Here is a 14469-nt window from a genome sequence, read left to right on the forward strand (position 1 = left end):
ATATATATATATTAATTAGACCGGAAGAAGCCGGGGCTGCTAGGGAAGCCTGGGTCCCAGGGGGCCAGAGGGAAGCCAGTGCCAACAGCTGGGGGAAGGAAGGCCTACTCTTGCACGAATTAAGTGCATAGGGCCTCTAGTATATATATATATAATTGAGTTCAGAGAGGAAGGGACATGGAGAGAGAGATAGAAACATCAATAATGAGAGAGAATCATTGATTGGCTACCTCCTGCACACCCCACACTGGGGATTGAGCCCACAACCTGGGCATGTGCCTTGACCAGAAATCGAACTGTGACCTAGTGGTTCTTAGGTCAACATTCATTTCCTTTTTTTGCTTTGGCCATTAGGACGCTCAGAACTGAATGTTCAGGCCACTCCTAGCAATTGTGTGGCTCTGGGTTCTAGATCTACCTTTGTGCCCTTTAATAATACCATACTTATTTTCTCTCTCACTTTATTTCTTTCATACTTTTATCTTATTTTTTTAACCTAAGCCACCTCAAATCCTTTTTGGAATAAGGCAGCGGCCTGAATTAAAAAGAGCAATATGGGGGTTTTTTTTGGTTTTTTTTTTAAATATATATTTTATTGATTTTTACAGAGAGGAAGGGAGAGGGATAATTAGAAACATCGATGAGAGAGAAACATCGATCAGCTGCCTCCTGCACACTCCCTACTGGGTATGTGCCCACAACTAAGGTACATGCGCTTGACCAGAATCGAACCTGGGACCCTTGAGTCCGCAGGCCGACGCTCTATCCATTGAGCCAAACCGGTCAGGGCAAGAGCAATATGTTTTTGAGGGCTTGCTCTGTGCTAGGCTTTGTGCCGAGTACTTTCCATACATTATTCCCCAGTGACTAATGAGGAATAAGTATGATGATTGCCCTCATACTCTGAAGAGGAAACAGAGGCCCAGAGAGGCTGAGTGACTGACTTCCTCTTAGCCACACAGCAAAGCCCAGATGCCAGCCCAGGGCCAGCAGGACTACAGAGCCAGGCTTGGTGCCCTTCCCCCTGTTCCCCCCTCCAGATCCAGGCTGGCTTGTACCTGGATGGTTATGGAGACATCGCCCTTCTCCTCCTGGACAAAGATGTTGTAGGAGCCAGTGACCACTGGCTGGTTGTCATTGATGTCCAGCAGGTGGATCTCCAGCGTGGTGGAGGACGACAGGTTCCCGCCATCGGTGGCCTGCAGCGTGAGGTAGTACACCGCCTGCTTCTCCCGGTCCAGCAGCTTGCTGTTTTTCACCATCACTGTCCCTGAGTCTGGATCCACCTCAAAGATATCTGCCCTGTGCCAGGTGGCCAGATTGAGAAAATAAAAAGACAGGGTGCCCACTTAAGTTTGAAGTTCAACTAAGCAGTGAAAAATATTTTCTCACATTTGCAACATAATGGAACATTTGCAACCTATTTATACTAAAAAAATTATCCATTGCTTATCTGAAATTGCAAGGCAACTGAATGTCTTGTTTTAAGGTTTTTTTGTTTGTTTGTTTGTTTTTTGGTTAATCCTCACCAGAGGATAGTTTTCCATTGATTTTTAGAGAAAGTGGAGAGGGAGAGACAAAGGGAGAGAGACATCAATGTGAGAAAGACATATCGATTGGTTGCCTCCTGCACAGGGATGGAGCCTGCAACTGAGGTTACGTGCCCCTGGCCGGAATTGAACCCGGGACCCTTCAGTCTGTAGGCCGATGCTCTGTCCACTGAGCCAAACTGGCTAGGGAGGGTGTCTTATGTTTTATCTGGCTACCCTAAACACCCCATGCCCACCCAGAGACCTTACCCATTCCCCGAAAGCAGGCTGTAGGTGATACGGCCCCCCTCACCCGTGTCTGGGTCAAAGGCCTGTAAGGCAGAGGGACAGATAATGGCACACTGTTCAGAAGTGATGGCTCTCACTGCCAACCCCACACTTGATAGAGACCAGGCTTCCCGCTTCCTGACACAAAGGGAGCACCCCCGACACAGATTCACACTAGACACCCCCACACCACACACCCCCACACATACTCACACATGCATGCACACTTGCTGAGACCCAAAGGCATCAAACGATATGGAGACTTGGGCAGGGCCACAGTCCCCGGTCTGCCCTCCATGTCCCCCAGCCTGGCCCAGCCCTGTCCCCCCTCACTCACATGAATACTGTTGGTTACCACAGAGCCCACTGGACTGTGCTCGAAGATACTGAGGTTGTAGTGGCTCTCAGGGAATGTGGGCCTATGGTCATTAATGTCTCTCAGGTGGATGGTCACCAAGGCGACGGAGGAGTTCCTACTGACCGAGTCAATGGCCACAACCTGAGGAGAGGGAAGGAGGCAGCAGCCTTGGGACCAGAGTGTCCCATGGCCTGAGCTTCCCAGTGCCCCCAAATGCCCCTCACCTGCACCAGCATCACTGTCTGCTTCTCGTAGTCCACCAGTGACGGGTCCCGCACCAGCACCTGCACGTCGGCTGAGCCTGCTGCCTTCTCAGGGGAGACACTGAAGGCTGTGGCATCAGGGCCCCCCAGGGACAGCAGGAAGGTGCCATTGCTACCCTGTAGAGGGGGGCTGTACAGTAAGGACCCCGCCCGCTGCAACACACACACCTTTCCACAAGTCTTGGGCCTTAGGTTCCTGCCTTAGGAAACCCTGCCCCCTGAGGCCCCATGAGAGGGAGGCTCTCAAAAAACTGAGGCATGAGGGCCCTGGAAGACTGGGCTCATCGCTAGTCCCTGGAAATGTAGGCCCATCAGAAGACTTCTCTAGGCTCTGTGGGCCCCAGATCTGAGCTGCAGAGATGGAGCCCAGACACACACACACACCACTCCCATGAAGCATTGCAACGAGCCTTCCCTACCAGCCACCATCCCCACTCTCCACCACTCACATCAACACCAATACCAATACCCAGCATCACCCCATTACTTACATCCCCTCCACTCCACTAAACACCAACCACCCACTCAACACACCCACCCAATTACCACCCCCCAATATCACCCTCCACTCCACATCTTATGCCAACTCAATGTCACCAAATGCAACCAAACACTATCCATAGCAGTCATCATTCAGTACCAAGCAAGTCACCCACCACTCAGTATCATCCTCCATTTAAGTATACCCTGCATCTTAATACTCACTCAGACCACCCTGTGCTCCACACTCCGCACATCCCTCAACAGCCAGTACTATCCCAACACCTCTCAGCTTCAACCCCCATCACCACCCTCTCCTCAACACCACCAAAAGCTGTATTCCACTCAATGTTACCCAGCATCCAGTACCAATCTCCATTCAACTACCTTTCTGTTCACCAATACCTAGCATCACCTTGAGCACAAGACTACCCACAATATCCCTCAACATTTCCAAATATCACCCCACAACTCTGATTTTCACCACCACTGATGATTGGCACCACCACCGCCCATCATTCATCCCCCACCATGCCTCGCGGTACCTCACTTTACAGGTTACTCTGCACCTCCCTCGCCCAGCCATCTCCCATCATTCCCCCTGCCCATGCCATCCTTCGTCTGGGTGCACATGCCTTGTCTGGGTCGTAAACCACCATGGTGAGGTCATCGATGGGGATGCGGGTGGCGGAGTGCTCGTCCACAGAGCCAGTGAAGTTGACTTGGGCTTCTTTGGGGGTGAAGGTGCAGGCCGGGAGACTGCAGTTGAAAAACTCGGGTTTGTGGTCATTGACATCTGTCACCCTCAGCGTGACCCATATGCTCACCTTGGCCTCCTGCCCATAGATGTTGAGGTTCACCTCTGTGGCCTGAGAGCAGAGCAGAGGCCAGAGGTCAAAGGTCAGAGAACCAGTGCTCAGGAAGAGCTGAGATAAAAGGTCAGAGGTTAGAGAGGGGGATGGAAAGGGTGTGATGGACCCCTCACTCACCGTGATCTGTACTTGCACCTCCTCATCCTCCTCCAACAGCTGCTCACGGTCCAGGGAACCGCTGACCTTGATCACCCCATCTGGCCCGATGTTAAACCAGCCAGGCCTTGTGGAGTCTGGCAAGAGGCAGCAGGAGCAGCTGCTTTCAGTGGCTTTGACGAGCCTCTACCCCTTCTCTGACCCCTTCCCCAGCCTGGGGCCACCCTTGTTCTCACTGGAGATGGTGTAGTTCACCCGGTCATTGATGCCTTTGTCTCTATCCACAGCCTCTACCTTCAGCACTGAGGTTCCCTGCAAGGAGGCATGGTCAGTGGTCCAGACCCTTTCTCCATCGCTCATCTCCACCTAGGCCCCACCCCAGGTCCCAGGCACACCTGGGGTGCGTCCTCAGCCACGGAGGCCGAGTAGAACTCCCTGACAAACTGGGGGTCCAGGTCCGGCTGGTCAATCACAGAGATGGACAGGAAGACAGGTGAGGAACACTGGATGATGAATTTGTTGTGGTACATGCCGCCTGAGTCCTGCGGGGAGACGGGCCTCCGTGAGCGGGGCCAGCAGTCCCAGTGCCCCGGCCCCAGCTGTGCCTGCACCCCCACTCACACAGGCCATCAGCTTCAGCTGGTAGAAGGCACTCTTGTTGTTGTAGCTGAGGCTGCCATTGAGAATGATGGAGCCGTTAGACAGGATTCTGAAGAGGTACTCGCTGTCCTCAGTGCTCGGGATGACCTGAGGCAGAGCACAGTCAGGCCACACTCCCCGATGGCCCTGCCCCTGACACCTGCTCTGAGAGACTGCAGGGGAATCCCACATCTGCCATTGACCAGCCCTGCAACCCTCACCAGGTCACGTAACCTCTCTGAAGCTCAGTTTCTGAGCCTCGGTTTCCTCTGGCCAGTGGGCTCAGATATATGCCTCTGTGGGTTGAAAGGAGGGTCAAGCAAGCTAAGGTATGTGCCAGGCAGGTAGTGGGCGCTCATAGACAGGAGCTACAGCTAGCAAGTCTGTCCTCATGAGAACCGGGTCACACTCCTATGTCTGTGTGATCTTGGACAAGAACCTGTACCTCTCTGAGCCTTGATTTCTTCTACCAGATGGTGTGACACGGACTCAGTGTCCAGGGCAAGAGGGTGGGAAGAAGGGTTCTGTCTACAGCAGGTACCCTACTTATGCTTCTGGGCCAAGTGAGGTTCAGAGGGGCCACCAGAGGCTTGAGGACTGGAGCTGGACCACTGCACAGCCACCATCCTTACCCAGCCCTCAAGGTCCCTGCTGGCTGTGTGGGAGATGCTGCCCCTAGTGGTCATGAGGGGTGGTGGGGCCCACACTCACCTCCTTTATGAAGTATTGCACAACACCCGCAGGCCCCGTGTCTTTGTCCGTGGCCAGCACTGAGAACACCAGAGAGCCAACTGGCAGGGTCTGTAACAAGAGACTCATCACCTATGAGCTCCAATCCACCCGCTTCACGCCTGAGTGCGTCACACCCCCGCCCTGACCTTCAGTGTCCCCAACTGTCCCACTGAGATGATGACACACCTTCCAGGGCCTGAAACCCAACGTTCCACAAATGTTCCCTTTTCCTTCCCAACTCATGGGCCTCTGGAGGCAGCTAGAGGAGCAGGAACAAGTCCCCCTCAACGCCTCTCCCCACGCAGCCTTCCCACCACTTGAGCTGGCCTCTGATTTGCAGTGATGACTCCAGAACCCAGGATGTGTCACTCCCCTGACAGACATCCCTGTGGGCTCTCTGTAGCCCACAGCTGTAGTATGTCACAGGCAGCACCCTGCAGAGCCGGAAGGTTCTTCTAGGAGGCCTTTGCTGCCTGGAACCTGGCCCTGCAATTCTTGTCCACACCCTCACTATTTCCACATGGTGGCCAGGTTCTTGAAAATCAGACTACATCGGTTCCCCATTCCACTCAGAATATAAGGTCCATGCTGCCTCCACAGCCCTCCACAGTCGGGCCACTGCCCACCTCTCTGACCTCACCTCCCCTTCACTCTCCAACCTCCATCCACACTGGCTTCCTGGCTATACCTAGAACATTCCATGCTCACCCCCACCTCAGAGCCCTTGCATCTACTGTTCCCCTGCCTGGAACATCTTTTTTTCTGGAGCATTCTATAGCCAGCTTCCTCTTGCCTTCTAGGTCTCTGCTCAGATGTCACTTATTCAGAGAAGCCTTTGTGACTGCTTAACCTAAAACACCGCCCCCCCCCCCCCCCCCGCCCCCAGTCATCCTCTCTCTGGTTTTGTCCTGTTTTATGAGCTCCATGAAGATTCACACCATCTGAAATCATGCTCATTTAATGTTTCCTTGATTAGTGTCTGTGCTCTCGACTAGAATGTGAGCTACTAAGGGTGGGCAACCAGGGCTGTCTTGTTCACCAGATATCCTCAGCACCTAGGACGGTGCCTGGGACTAGCAGGTGCTCCATCAGATCTTGTCTGGACCTCACCAGCCTCATGTTTGATGTTGCGTGGAGACCTAACCTCATGGATCTTCAAAGCCATGTGGTAATGGCGTTGTTTGCTGCTTAGGGACACCTGGGGAATCTCTCCCCACCTATACAGTTCAAGTGAGGCTGCCTCCCCTTACTAGAGGGGAAAGCCTATGATGCAGATCTAGCCAATCACAGCATTTCATCACCGCATGACCCAAAATGGGCCAATGAGAGGCAGCCCTGGGGTTTTGGTTGGGATCACCAAGAAAGAGACAGTCTGTGTTGAAGTAGCAAAGCTGGTGGGATGCGAGCCTGGAGTGACTGGGGACACTTTTATCACCACAAGGGAGAACTGCACTCCTGCCCCAAGATGGAGGCAACAGAGCAGCAGAGCTGAGAGGTGGAGAGAAATCTCTTCTTTTTTTTTTTTTTTAATATATTTTATTGATTTTCCACAGAGAGGAAGGGAGAGAGATAGAGAGTTAGAAACATCGATGAGAGAGAAACATCGATCAGCCGCCTCCTGCACACCCCCCACTGGGGACGTGCCCGCAACCCAGGTACATGCCCTTGACCAGAATCGAACCTAGGACCTTTCAGTCCGCAGGCCGACGCTCTATCCACTGAGCCAAACCGGTTTCGGCAGAAATCTCTTCTTGATGGCATCGTTTGAATAACCTGGATCCAGACATGCCTGAATCTAGGTATACCTCTACATTTTTCAGATACACAAAAAAATCAACTCCTTTATTTCTTTTTATAATTAAAAGAGTTCCAATCCAGTCTGATTGATTGCCAAATGTTGCTGTACCTATTGTTCATGGGGTTGCATCCCCTGGATTTGGTTCCTACAACCACCCCTTCTAGCAAGTGCTTTTCCCAATCCTGGATCCGTTAGCTGTCTCTGGTCCTTCCCACTCTGAGAAGAGCTTCTAGGATACCTGACCTGCACCTCCCCTCCCCCCCCCCACCCACACAGACCATTAAGACAGGTGTTACCTCGCTGATGTCTGTGGAGAAATCGGTGTTCTGGAAAACAGGTGCATTGTCATTTCTGTCCTCCACGATCACCTGAAATTCCTTCAGCACCTGTGGGGAGAAAGCCCAGGTAAGCCTGGAAAATGTGGGCTCCTGAGAAAGCACAGTGAGGAGCATCTGGGCAAGAGAGCAAGTTGACATAGTTTCTCAGGTAGACAATTAGGCAATGTTGGGGGTAACCTTTTATTTGATACAATTTCAAATGCCAGAAAAGTTGCAAGTATAGTACAAAGAACTCCCCGTACCCTTCATCCAGGCTTGCCCGCTGTTTGGTTTCTTTCTCCACGTTTATGGAGCCATTTGAATATAGACTGCAGACATCATTAGGTCACTTTTTAAACATCTAAAATGTGCCTGTCCTATTACAAGAATGTTCATTTTAGCTTTGCTTGACATCATGTAAAGCTGTGGGCAACCTAAGTGTCCACAGAACAGACCAGCTAAAGCACCATGTATGGTCCCCAGGCTGGAATAGAGACAGTAAAGAGACAAGGACTCGAGCACAGACATGGATGGAATGAACTCCAAAGCTGATAGCTGAGTGGACAGGGCAGTTCAAGACAATATGTACACAGTAGGATCCCACATGGGTTTCAGAAAATGCACAAGAAACTACAATCTTCTGCCCAGCTGCAGTGGCTCAGTGGTTGAGTGTTGACCTATGAACCAGGAGGTCACAGTTCAATTCCAGGTCAGGGCACATGCCCGGGTTGTGGGTTCTGTGCAGGAGGCAGCCGATCAATGATTCTCTCTCATCATTGGTGTTTCTATCTGTCCCTCTCCCTGCCTCTCTGAAATCAATAAAAAAATATTTTTTAAAAACCACAACCTTTCTTCTGTGGATGAACATGTGTATGTGAACACTTAGGGGGGATATGAAAGAACACAGTGGCGGTGGCCACTTCAGGTGGGGGTGGGCTGGGAGAGTTGCCTGAGGGGACTTGACCTTTATCTGCAGTTTTTGAAATGTTTACAAAGCGAATGTGTTCACAAATACCCAAGTCATTGAAATTGGTTTTTTTAATGGGAAATATGTTTTAAAAACAAAACCCTCAACTTTCACAGACACAAGACACTATGATACTTAGAAATATGAGCATTGATACCACCACATTTAGCCAAATAAATCGAAAGTGATCATCTCAGAGGCGTTGGGTAGGGAGATATTTGGCATTTTTTTTATTACTATGCACATTAATTAGTAATATAATTAGTTCTATTTGTAATATAAGCAATGTTTTATAGAATTAAAATAAATGAATAATATATCTTAAGATCTTTGTAAAATTGTATAACAAAAAGTGGACAAGTATAATTTTGATAAAAATAAACATTCGCTTCTTTTTTGTTAACTGGGGCTCTCTCTGCTTATTTGAGGCAGGGGGCACAGTCAGGAGTGTGCCCCAGCCCCTGACCTCTGACCCCTGGACCTCCCGCCCCTCCACACCCCATGCCGACTCACTGGTTTGTTGTGACCATCGCTCACGGAGATGTTAACTGCGAACCAGAAGAGTGTCTGCAGCGGGAGGAGAGAAGGGGACCAAGGTAAGCCCCGACTTGGGGAGAGAGCACAACCAGGGCACCCATCCCCGGGCCCCGGCTCCCGGGCCCTCCTGGTCTCCCTGCCCCCTCATGCCTTCCAGACCACTGCCCTTTACCTCGTAGTCCAGAGCGCTGGCCAGCTTCACTTCCCCAGTGGCTGGGGTGACCTTGAAGAAGTAGGCGTAGCTGCCACTAATCCCATAGGTCAGAGGGTCCCCGTCACCGTCCTCGGCTGCCATCCAGAAGGCCTCAGCACCTGGCGACGGGGCAGGGAATGTCCAGGGTACACAGCCATCTCTTTCACGACTGGCCTGGCCAAGCTGCCCAAGAGGCTGGGCTCGGGGGTCTGACTTCTCTGTGCCCAGAAACATGGGCCCTCCCCAGCCCTCCAGGCTCCGGCCCCTGTGGGCAGGGGCACCAGGTTTGGTGGCTGTTACTCAGCACCCAGTCAGAGGTCTTTTTTTTAAATATGTTTGTATTGATTTCAGACAGAGGAAGGGAGAGGGAGAGAGCAATAGAAACATCGATGAAAGAGTAACATGAACCAGCTGCCTCCTGCACGCCCCCTACTAAGCCCGAAATCTCGGCATGTGCCCTGACCGGGGAATCAAACCAGGCGACTTCCTTGTGCATGGGATGGTGCCCAACCCACTGAACCACACCAGCCGGGCTCAGAGGCCTTTTGATCACAACATCCTGTTCTCCTGTGGGGGAATGACCACAACTGCACTGGACTCAGCAGAGTGGGCTGATACCCAGGCATCTCCTTCCCCTGGCCCGGCCCCAGGACCTGCCCTCCTGGGATTCCTTGAGAGAAGGCCAAAGACGGTTGGAGGTAAGGTATCGAGCTGCAGCAGCTGGATGCACTCTGGGGTGGGGGCTACTGAGGACCCTCTGGAGGTGCCTGGGCCCCTTCTAAGTTTTCCCTTCACCCTGAGAGCTTGCCCAGAATCTGCCGGAACACTCTGCTCAAGTGAGGGGCTGCACCCCCAGAGAGCACACCCCTGGCTGAATGGGGCTGGGAATATTGAGGGGCTTAAAAATCCCAAGGTCATCTTCTCTCCAGCCTGAAAGAAACATTTTACAGATTCATCAAACCCACAGCGGCTCCCCCAGCCTCACCTCCTCTATCACATCCAACCTTCGCTCAACCCACCCCTACCCCCGGAAACCCCGCTCTTCTCAGCCTCCCCTCTGCCATTGTTAGACAGCCGTTCGTTAGCAAGGGCTTCCTCCTTTTTCTCAAAATGTCTTTCCCTAGAGCCCCCACCCACGGGCCCAGTCTGCATGGTATTTGTCTTTATGCCAATACATTCATAAAATGTAATTTTAATATATTTTTCTGGAGAAAAGGACCCACAAAGGCAAAAATGCCACAACAGTCGCATTCAGGCATGGGGCCCAGCGCCCTGTCTGAGGGTCTCAGAGAACCAGCCCACCTCCTCTTGCCCACGGCAGCCCTTCAGGGACAGGCCTGGCAGCGCCCAAGTCTGCTTTTCTCTTATGAACAGTCTCAGCTCCTTCAACACCTCCTTGGAAAACTTGGTCACAGTCCCTCCCCATCAAGCCCCCTCTCCGGGAAGAGCAGCTGGCCATGTTCTGCTAAAAAGATATTGATACCGCCCTAGCCGGTTTGGCTCAGTGGACAGAGCATCGGCCTGCAGACTGAAGAGTCCTGGGTTCAATTCCGGTCAAGGGCATATGCCTGGGTTGTGGGCTCCATCCCCAGCATGGGGCATGCAGGAGACAACCAAGCAATGATTCTCTCTCATCATTGATGTCTCTCTCTCTCTTTCTCTCTCCCCTCCTCTCTGAAATCAATAAAAATATTTTTTTTTAAAAAAAAAGAAATGTCAAAATGCAAGCAGATGCGGCCCTTATACCTAAGGAGGGTGGTGGGTGGGTGTAACTCCTTATCTGTATACATTTGTTCATGGGCATAGAAAGATGTATCAGGGGGGAAATGCTTTTTAAAATGTCTGCCTGGAAAAAAAATTAAGTATAAGAAATAAATCAATAAGAGCTACAAAAATAAAACACAGAGTACATCTTTGTATATTAAGAATTCTATGTTTGAGAAACCAAGATGGCGGCATAAGTAAACACCGGAAATTGCTGCCTCGCACAACCACTTCAAAAATACAACTAAAAGACAAAACAGACATCATCCAGAACCACAGGAAGGCTGGCTGAGTGGAAATTCTACAACTAGAAGGAAAGAGAAAAGCACACTGAGACTCAGAGGAGGTGTGGAAGTGCAGAGGTACAAAGGCGCACGTGGAAAGGGCTGGCAACAGAGGACGCGGTTGTCTTTTTCAATCGGGAGGGAGTTTCAAGCTCCCGACTGCTCTGAACTCCAGTTCTGGGCGAGTCTCTGGGTTCCCAGACTCATATGGGGAGAAACTGGACTGTCTGGCATCGGTCGGAACTCTGAACTCGAGGGCAGTGTTCTCTCAGAGGTACTTGCAGCGATTACTGGGACACTGAGACTCGGGGCCTCTTGGGGTAGGACTGAGGATCAGCCATAGCTGTTTGCTCTGCCCTGTTGATCCCCTGAGACCCCGCCCCACCCAAGCTGTGTGCAGAGGCTTTTGCATATGAAAGGCCTGGCCCTTTGCAAAGGCATCTGCATATCTCTCCATAGCTCCTGCTGGGTAGCCTCAGGCAGAGGCTAAATTAGCACCTCCTTAGAGATCGAAGAGCCAGTGTACCCAGTGGTCAGAGTGGGACCATCCAGATTACAACTCCTCAGATCCATAAGGGACACACTCAGGGGGCAGACTCAGTGAGCACCAAAGCCCCACTGAAGCAAGTCTTGCCCCAGAAGGGTGTCTCCAGCACAGAAGTGCTCCCACTGTAGACACAGCTGATTCTCACAGCCAATTGGCCTGGAGGTCAATTTCTCCCAGTGATACCTACAACAATCAAGGCTTAACTACAACAAGACTGTGCACAAAGCTCACAAAGGGGTGCACCAAGAGTGTCCACCTCAGGTAATTGGGGAGGCTGAGCCACTGGGCCCTATAGGACACCTAGCACAGAAAGCCACTCTATCAACACAGGGAAGCAGCCAAAATGCGGAGACAAAGAAACAGGTCACAAATGACAGAAATGGAGGAAAGAAAACTAGTGGATATAGAGTTCAAAACCACACTTCTAAGTTTTTTAAAGAATTTTCTAGAAACCACCGATAAATTTAGTGAGATCCTCAAGAAATCTAGTGAGACCCTTGAGGTTATGAAAAAGGACCAACTAGAAATTAAGCATACACTGACTGAAATAAAGACTATTATACAGAGTTCTAACAGCAGACTAGAGGATCGCAAGAATCAAGTCAAAGATTTGAAATACGAAGAAGCAAAAAACACCCAACCGGAAAAACAAAAAGAAAAAAGAAGGCAGCCAGTCAATGGTTTTCTCTTATCGTTGATGTTTCTATCTCTCTCTCCCTCTCCCTTCCTCTCTGAAATCAATAAAAATATTTATTTAAAGAAAGAAAAGAGCAAAAGACCCTCATTTAGTCTGGCTGAAAAGGAGGGAAGTGTGTTGCTCTGAACAATAAAGTAACTAGCTTCCCCGGAGGCTGCAGAGGGAGAGTATACAGGCATCTGGGCCTGGGGAGGGGAGGAGGCAGGCAGGGGTCAGGGAACCTGACCAGAGTGGACATTCCCTTGATGACAGTGAGCACTGGCTTCCTGCCAAGTGCTGTCATCTCCTCCCTTCTCCCCAAACCTCCAGTAAAGACTGGCGTTGGCCAGGGAGAAGGAGGGAGATTGGCCACTGGGGGAACCAGGAAGATGAAAAGAGGTGGAAAACAGCAGGACCATTGTGTGAGTCTGGGTTATCTGATGCTATGTGAGGGCTCTTGACCCAAGTGCTGAAGAGGCCAAAACAAACTTCTGGAACAAACTCTCTTCAGATCACCTTTGCCTGTGACAGGTCCTGGTGCTGCAGGATGAGGAGCACGCCCCCATGGGAGCCCCTGGGATCCTCTTGGGGGTAAAGACTTGGCCCAGGCTGGACACAGGAGGCGGTTACTCACCCACAGGCAGGTCCTCTGGCAGGGTCACTGGCAGGCTCATGTTGGACAGGAACTTAGGAGCCACATTGGCTGTCGCTGTAGGGACACAGAGCACGGGAATATCTGAGCACCCCTGCGAAGCCCGAACCCCTATCTGGCCCCATGGGAGCCCACGCCATTCCCACTGGCCAATCTTCCGTCCAGCTCACCCGCCTGAGTCTGGAGTCCTCCCCAGACTTCCCCAGGGCAGCCGACCAGAGGGCTGGTCATAGAAGCTGGGTGTGTACTGCTGAGGGACCCCCTCCTTGCTGGAGGGCTCTGCCGAGGGTCCCCAGGTTAGTGCTGTTCTGGGAGGGGAGGGGAGGCACCTACCAGACACGACAAGGGCAGGAAGCAGCAGGCAGGACAGCCATGGCCACGCCATCACGTCTGGAGGGAGCTGGAGGAAGAGGCATCATGGAAGGGGCACCTGTACCCAGGCCTTCCTCCTCAAGCAGACCCCCATCGGTGTGCTCTGACCCAGGTGCACCCAGCATCACCATTCAGCGCTTCTCCCCCAGGTCACATCACTCTCCGCCCACTTCCCAGGTGTTCCAGGGTAAGGGGGAGTCAGAGAGAACCAAAAGGGTGAGCAGGGTAGCTGAGCCTGGTCCAGAGCCCCAGCCTAGGACTGACCTTGAACCTGACCTCAGAGTTCAGAGCCCACTGTGTAGCAGGCACTGATCTAAGCACATTAGAAGCATAATCTCACTATTCCTACAACTATGAGGTGGCTGCTAAGAAACCAAGGCTGAGAGAACAGGGGCTTGCCTGAGGCCCCACAGAGAATCAATGACAAGACCATGCTCTGAACACAGGTCCTTTGGACACAGAATTCATTCCCTCAACCACGGCACCATTCTCCCTGTTTGAAGTGCTCGAGCCCGCTGGTCATTGCCTGCCCTTCTCTGTCCTGTTTCTTCATCTGTAAGATGGGAAGGATGACTCTAACAGGTAATGGGGGAGGGAGAATGGAGTGAGGGGGACACAGCTACATGCCCACTAAAGCACAGCACAGCACGTCCTGCTCAGTGCCTGACACACAGTAGGTGCTCAGCAAATGCAAATCCCTTCCTTCTGCATCCTGCAGGGTCATCTTCGCTTTCTCCCCATGGAAACTGCTCTGGTCTCTCTTCTGTGCCTATCACCATGCTGGTGCTCTGAGACTGACTCCAGAGCTCAGGAACAGGGTGGGCTGTGCGTGGGTGACGCCAAGGACTGTATTTCTGCAGTGGGACTCTAACCAGTGCCCCTGGGGAGTGGCTGCAAAAACTGCTGACTTGCCCACCCTGCGTGGCTCAGTGGTTGAGTGTCTACCTATGAACCAGGAAGTCAGGGTTCAATTCCAGGTCAGGGCACATGCCCGGGTTTCAGGCTTGATCCTCGGTTGGGGCGCTTGCAAGAGACTGCCGATCAATGATTCTCTCTCATCACTGATATTTCTCTCTCTCTCTCCTTTCCTGAAATCAATAAATAT

General features: G+C 51.7%; 1 protein-coding gene across 1 annotated transcript in view; it reads right to left on the minus strand.

Moving 5' to 3' along the window:
• Nucleotides 1–14469, minus strand: part of CDHR2 (cadherin-related family member 2) — a 42573-nt gene that overhangs the window by 14704 nt on the left and 13400 nt on the right. Inside the window, exons 3-17 of the mRNA XM_005865509.2 lie at nucleotides 13326–13392; nucleotides 12975–13049; nucleotides 9049–9188; nucleotides 8853–8906; nucleotides 7352–7441; nucleotides 5237–5326; nucleotides 4508–4633; nucleotides 4282–4428; nucleotides 4123–4198; nucleotides 3908–4023; nucleotides 3554–3787; nucleotides 2400–2555; nucleotides 2155–2316; nucleotides 1800–1861; nucleotides 1059–1302 (exon numbers count right to left, since the gene is read on the minus strand). Of these exons, the coding sequence (XP_005865571.1) occupies nucleotides 1059–1302; nucleotides 1800–1861; nucleotides 2155–2316; nucleotides 2400–2555; nucleotides 3554–3787; nucleotides 3908–4023; nucleotides 4123–4198; nucleotides 4282–4428; nucleotides 4508–4633; nucleotides 5237–5326; nucleotides 7352–7441; nucleotides 8853–8906; nucleotides 9049–9188; nucleotides 12975–13049; nucleotides 13326–13377 (1824 nt within the window). The 5' untranslated portion in view covers nucleotides 13378–13392. The remainder of the gene's footprint in view (nucleotides 1–1058; nucleotides 1303–1799; nucleotides 1862–2154; nucleotides 2317–2399; nucleotides 2556–3553; nucleotides 3788–3907; nucleotides 4024–4122; nucleotides 4199–4281; nucleotides 4429–4507; nucleotides 4634–5236; nucleotides 5327–7351; nucleotides 7442–8852; nucleotides 8907–9048; nucleotides 9189–12974; nucleotides 13050–13325; nucleotides 13393–14469) is intronic.

The sequence above is a fragment of the Myotis brandtii genome, unplaced genomic scaffold (genome assembly GCF_000412655.1).
Source record: "Myotis brandtii unplaced genomic scaffold, ASM41265v1 scaffold208, whole genome shotgun sequence".
Classification (NCBI taxonomy): Eukaryota; Metazoa; Chordata; class Mammalia; order Chiroptera; family Vespertilionidae; genus Myotis; species Myotis brandtii.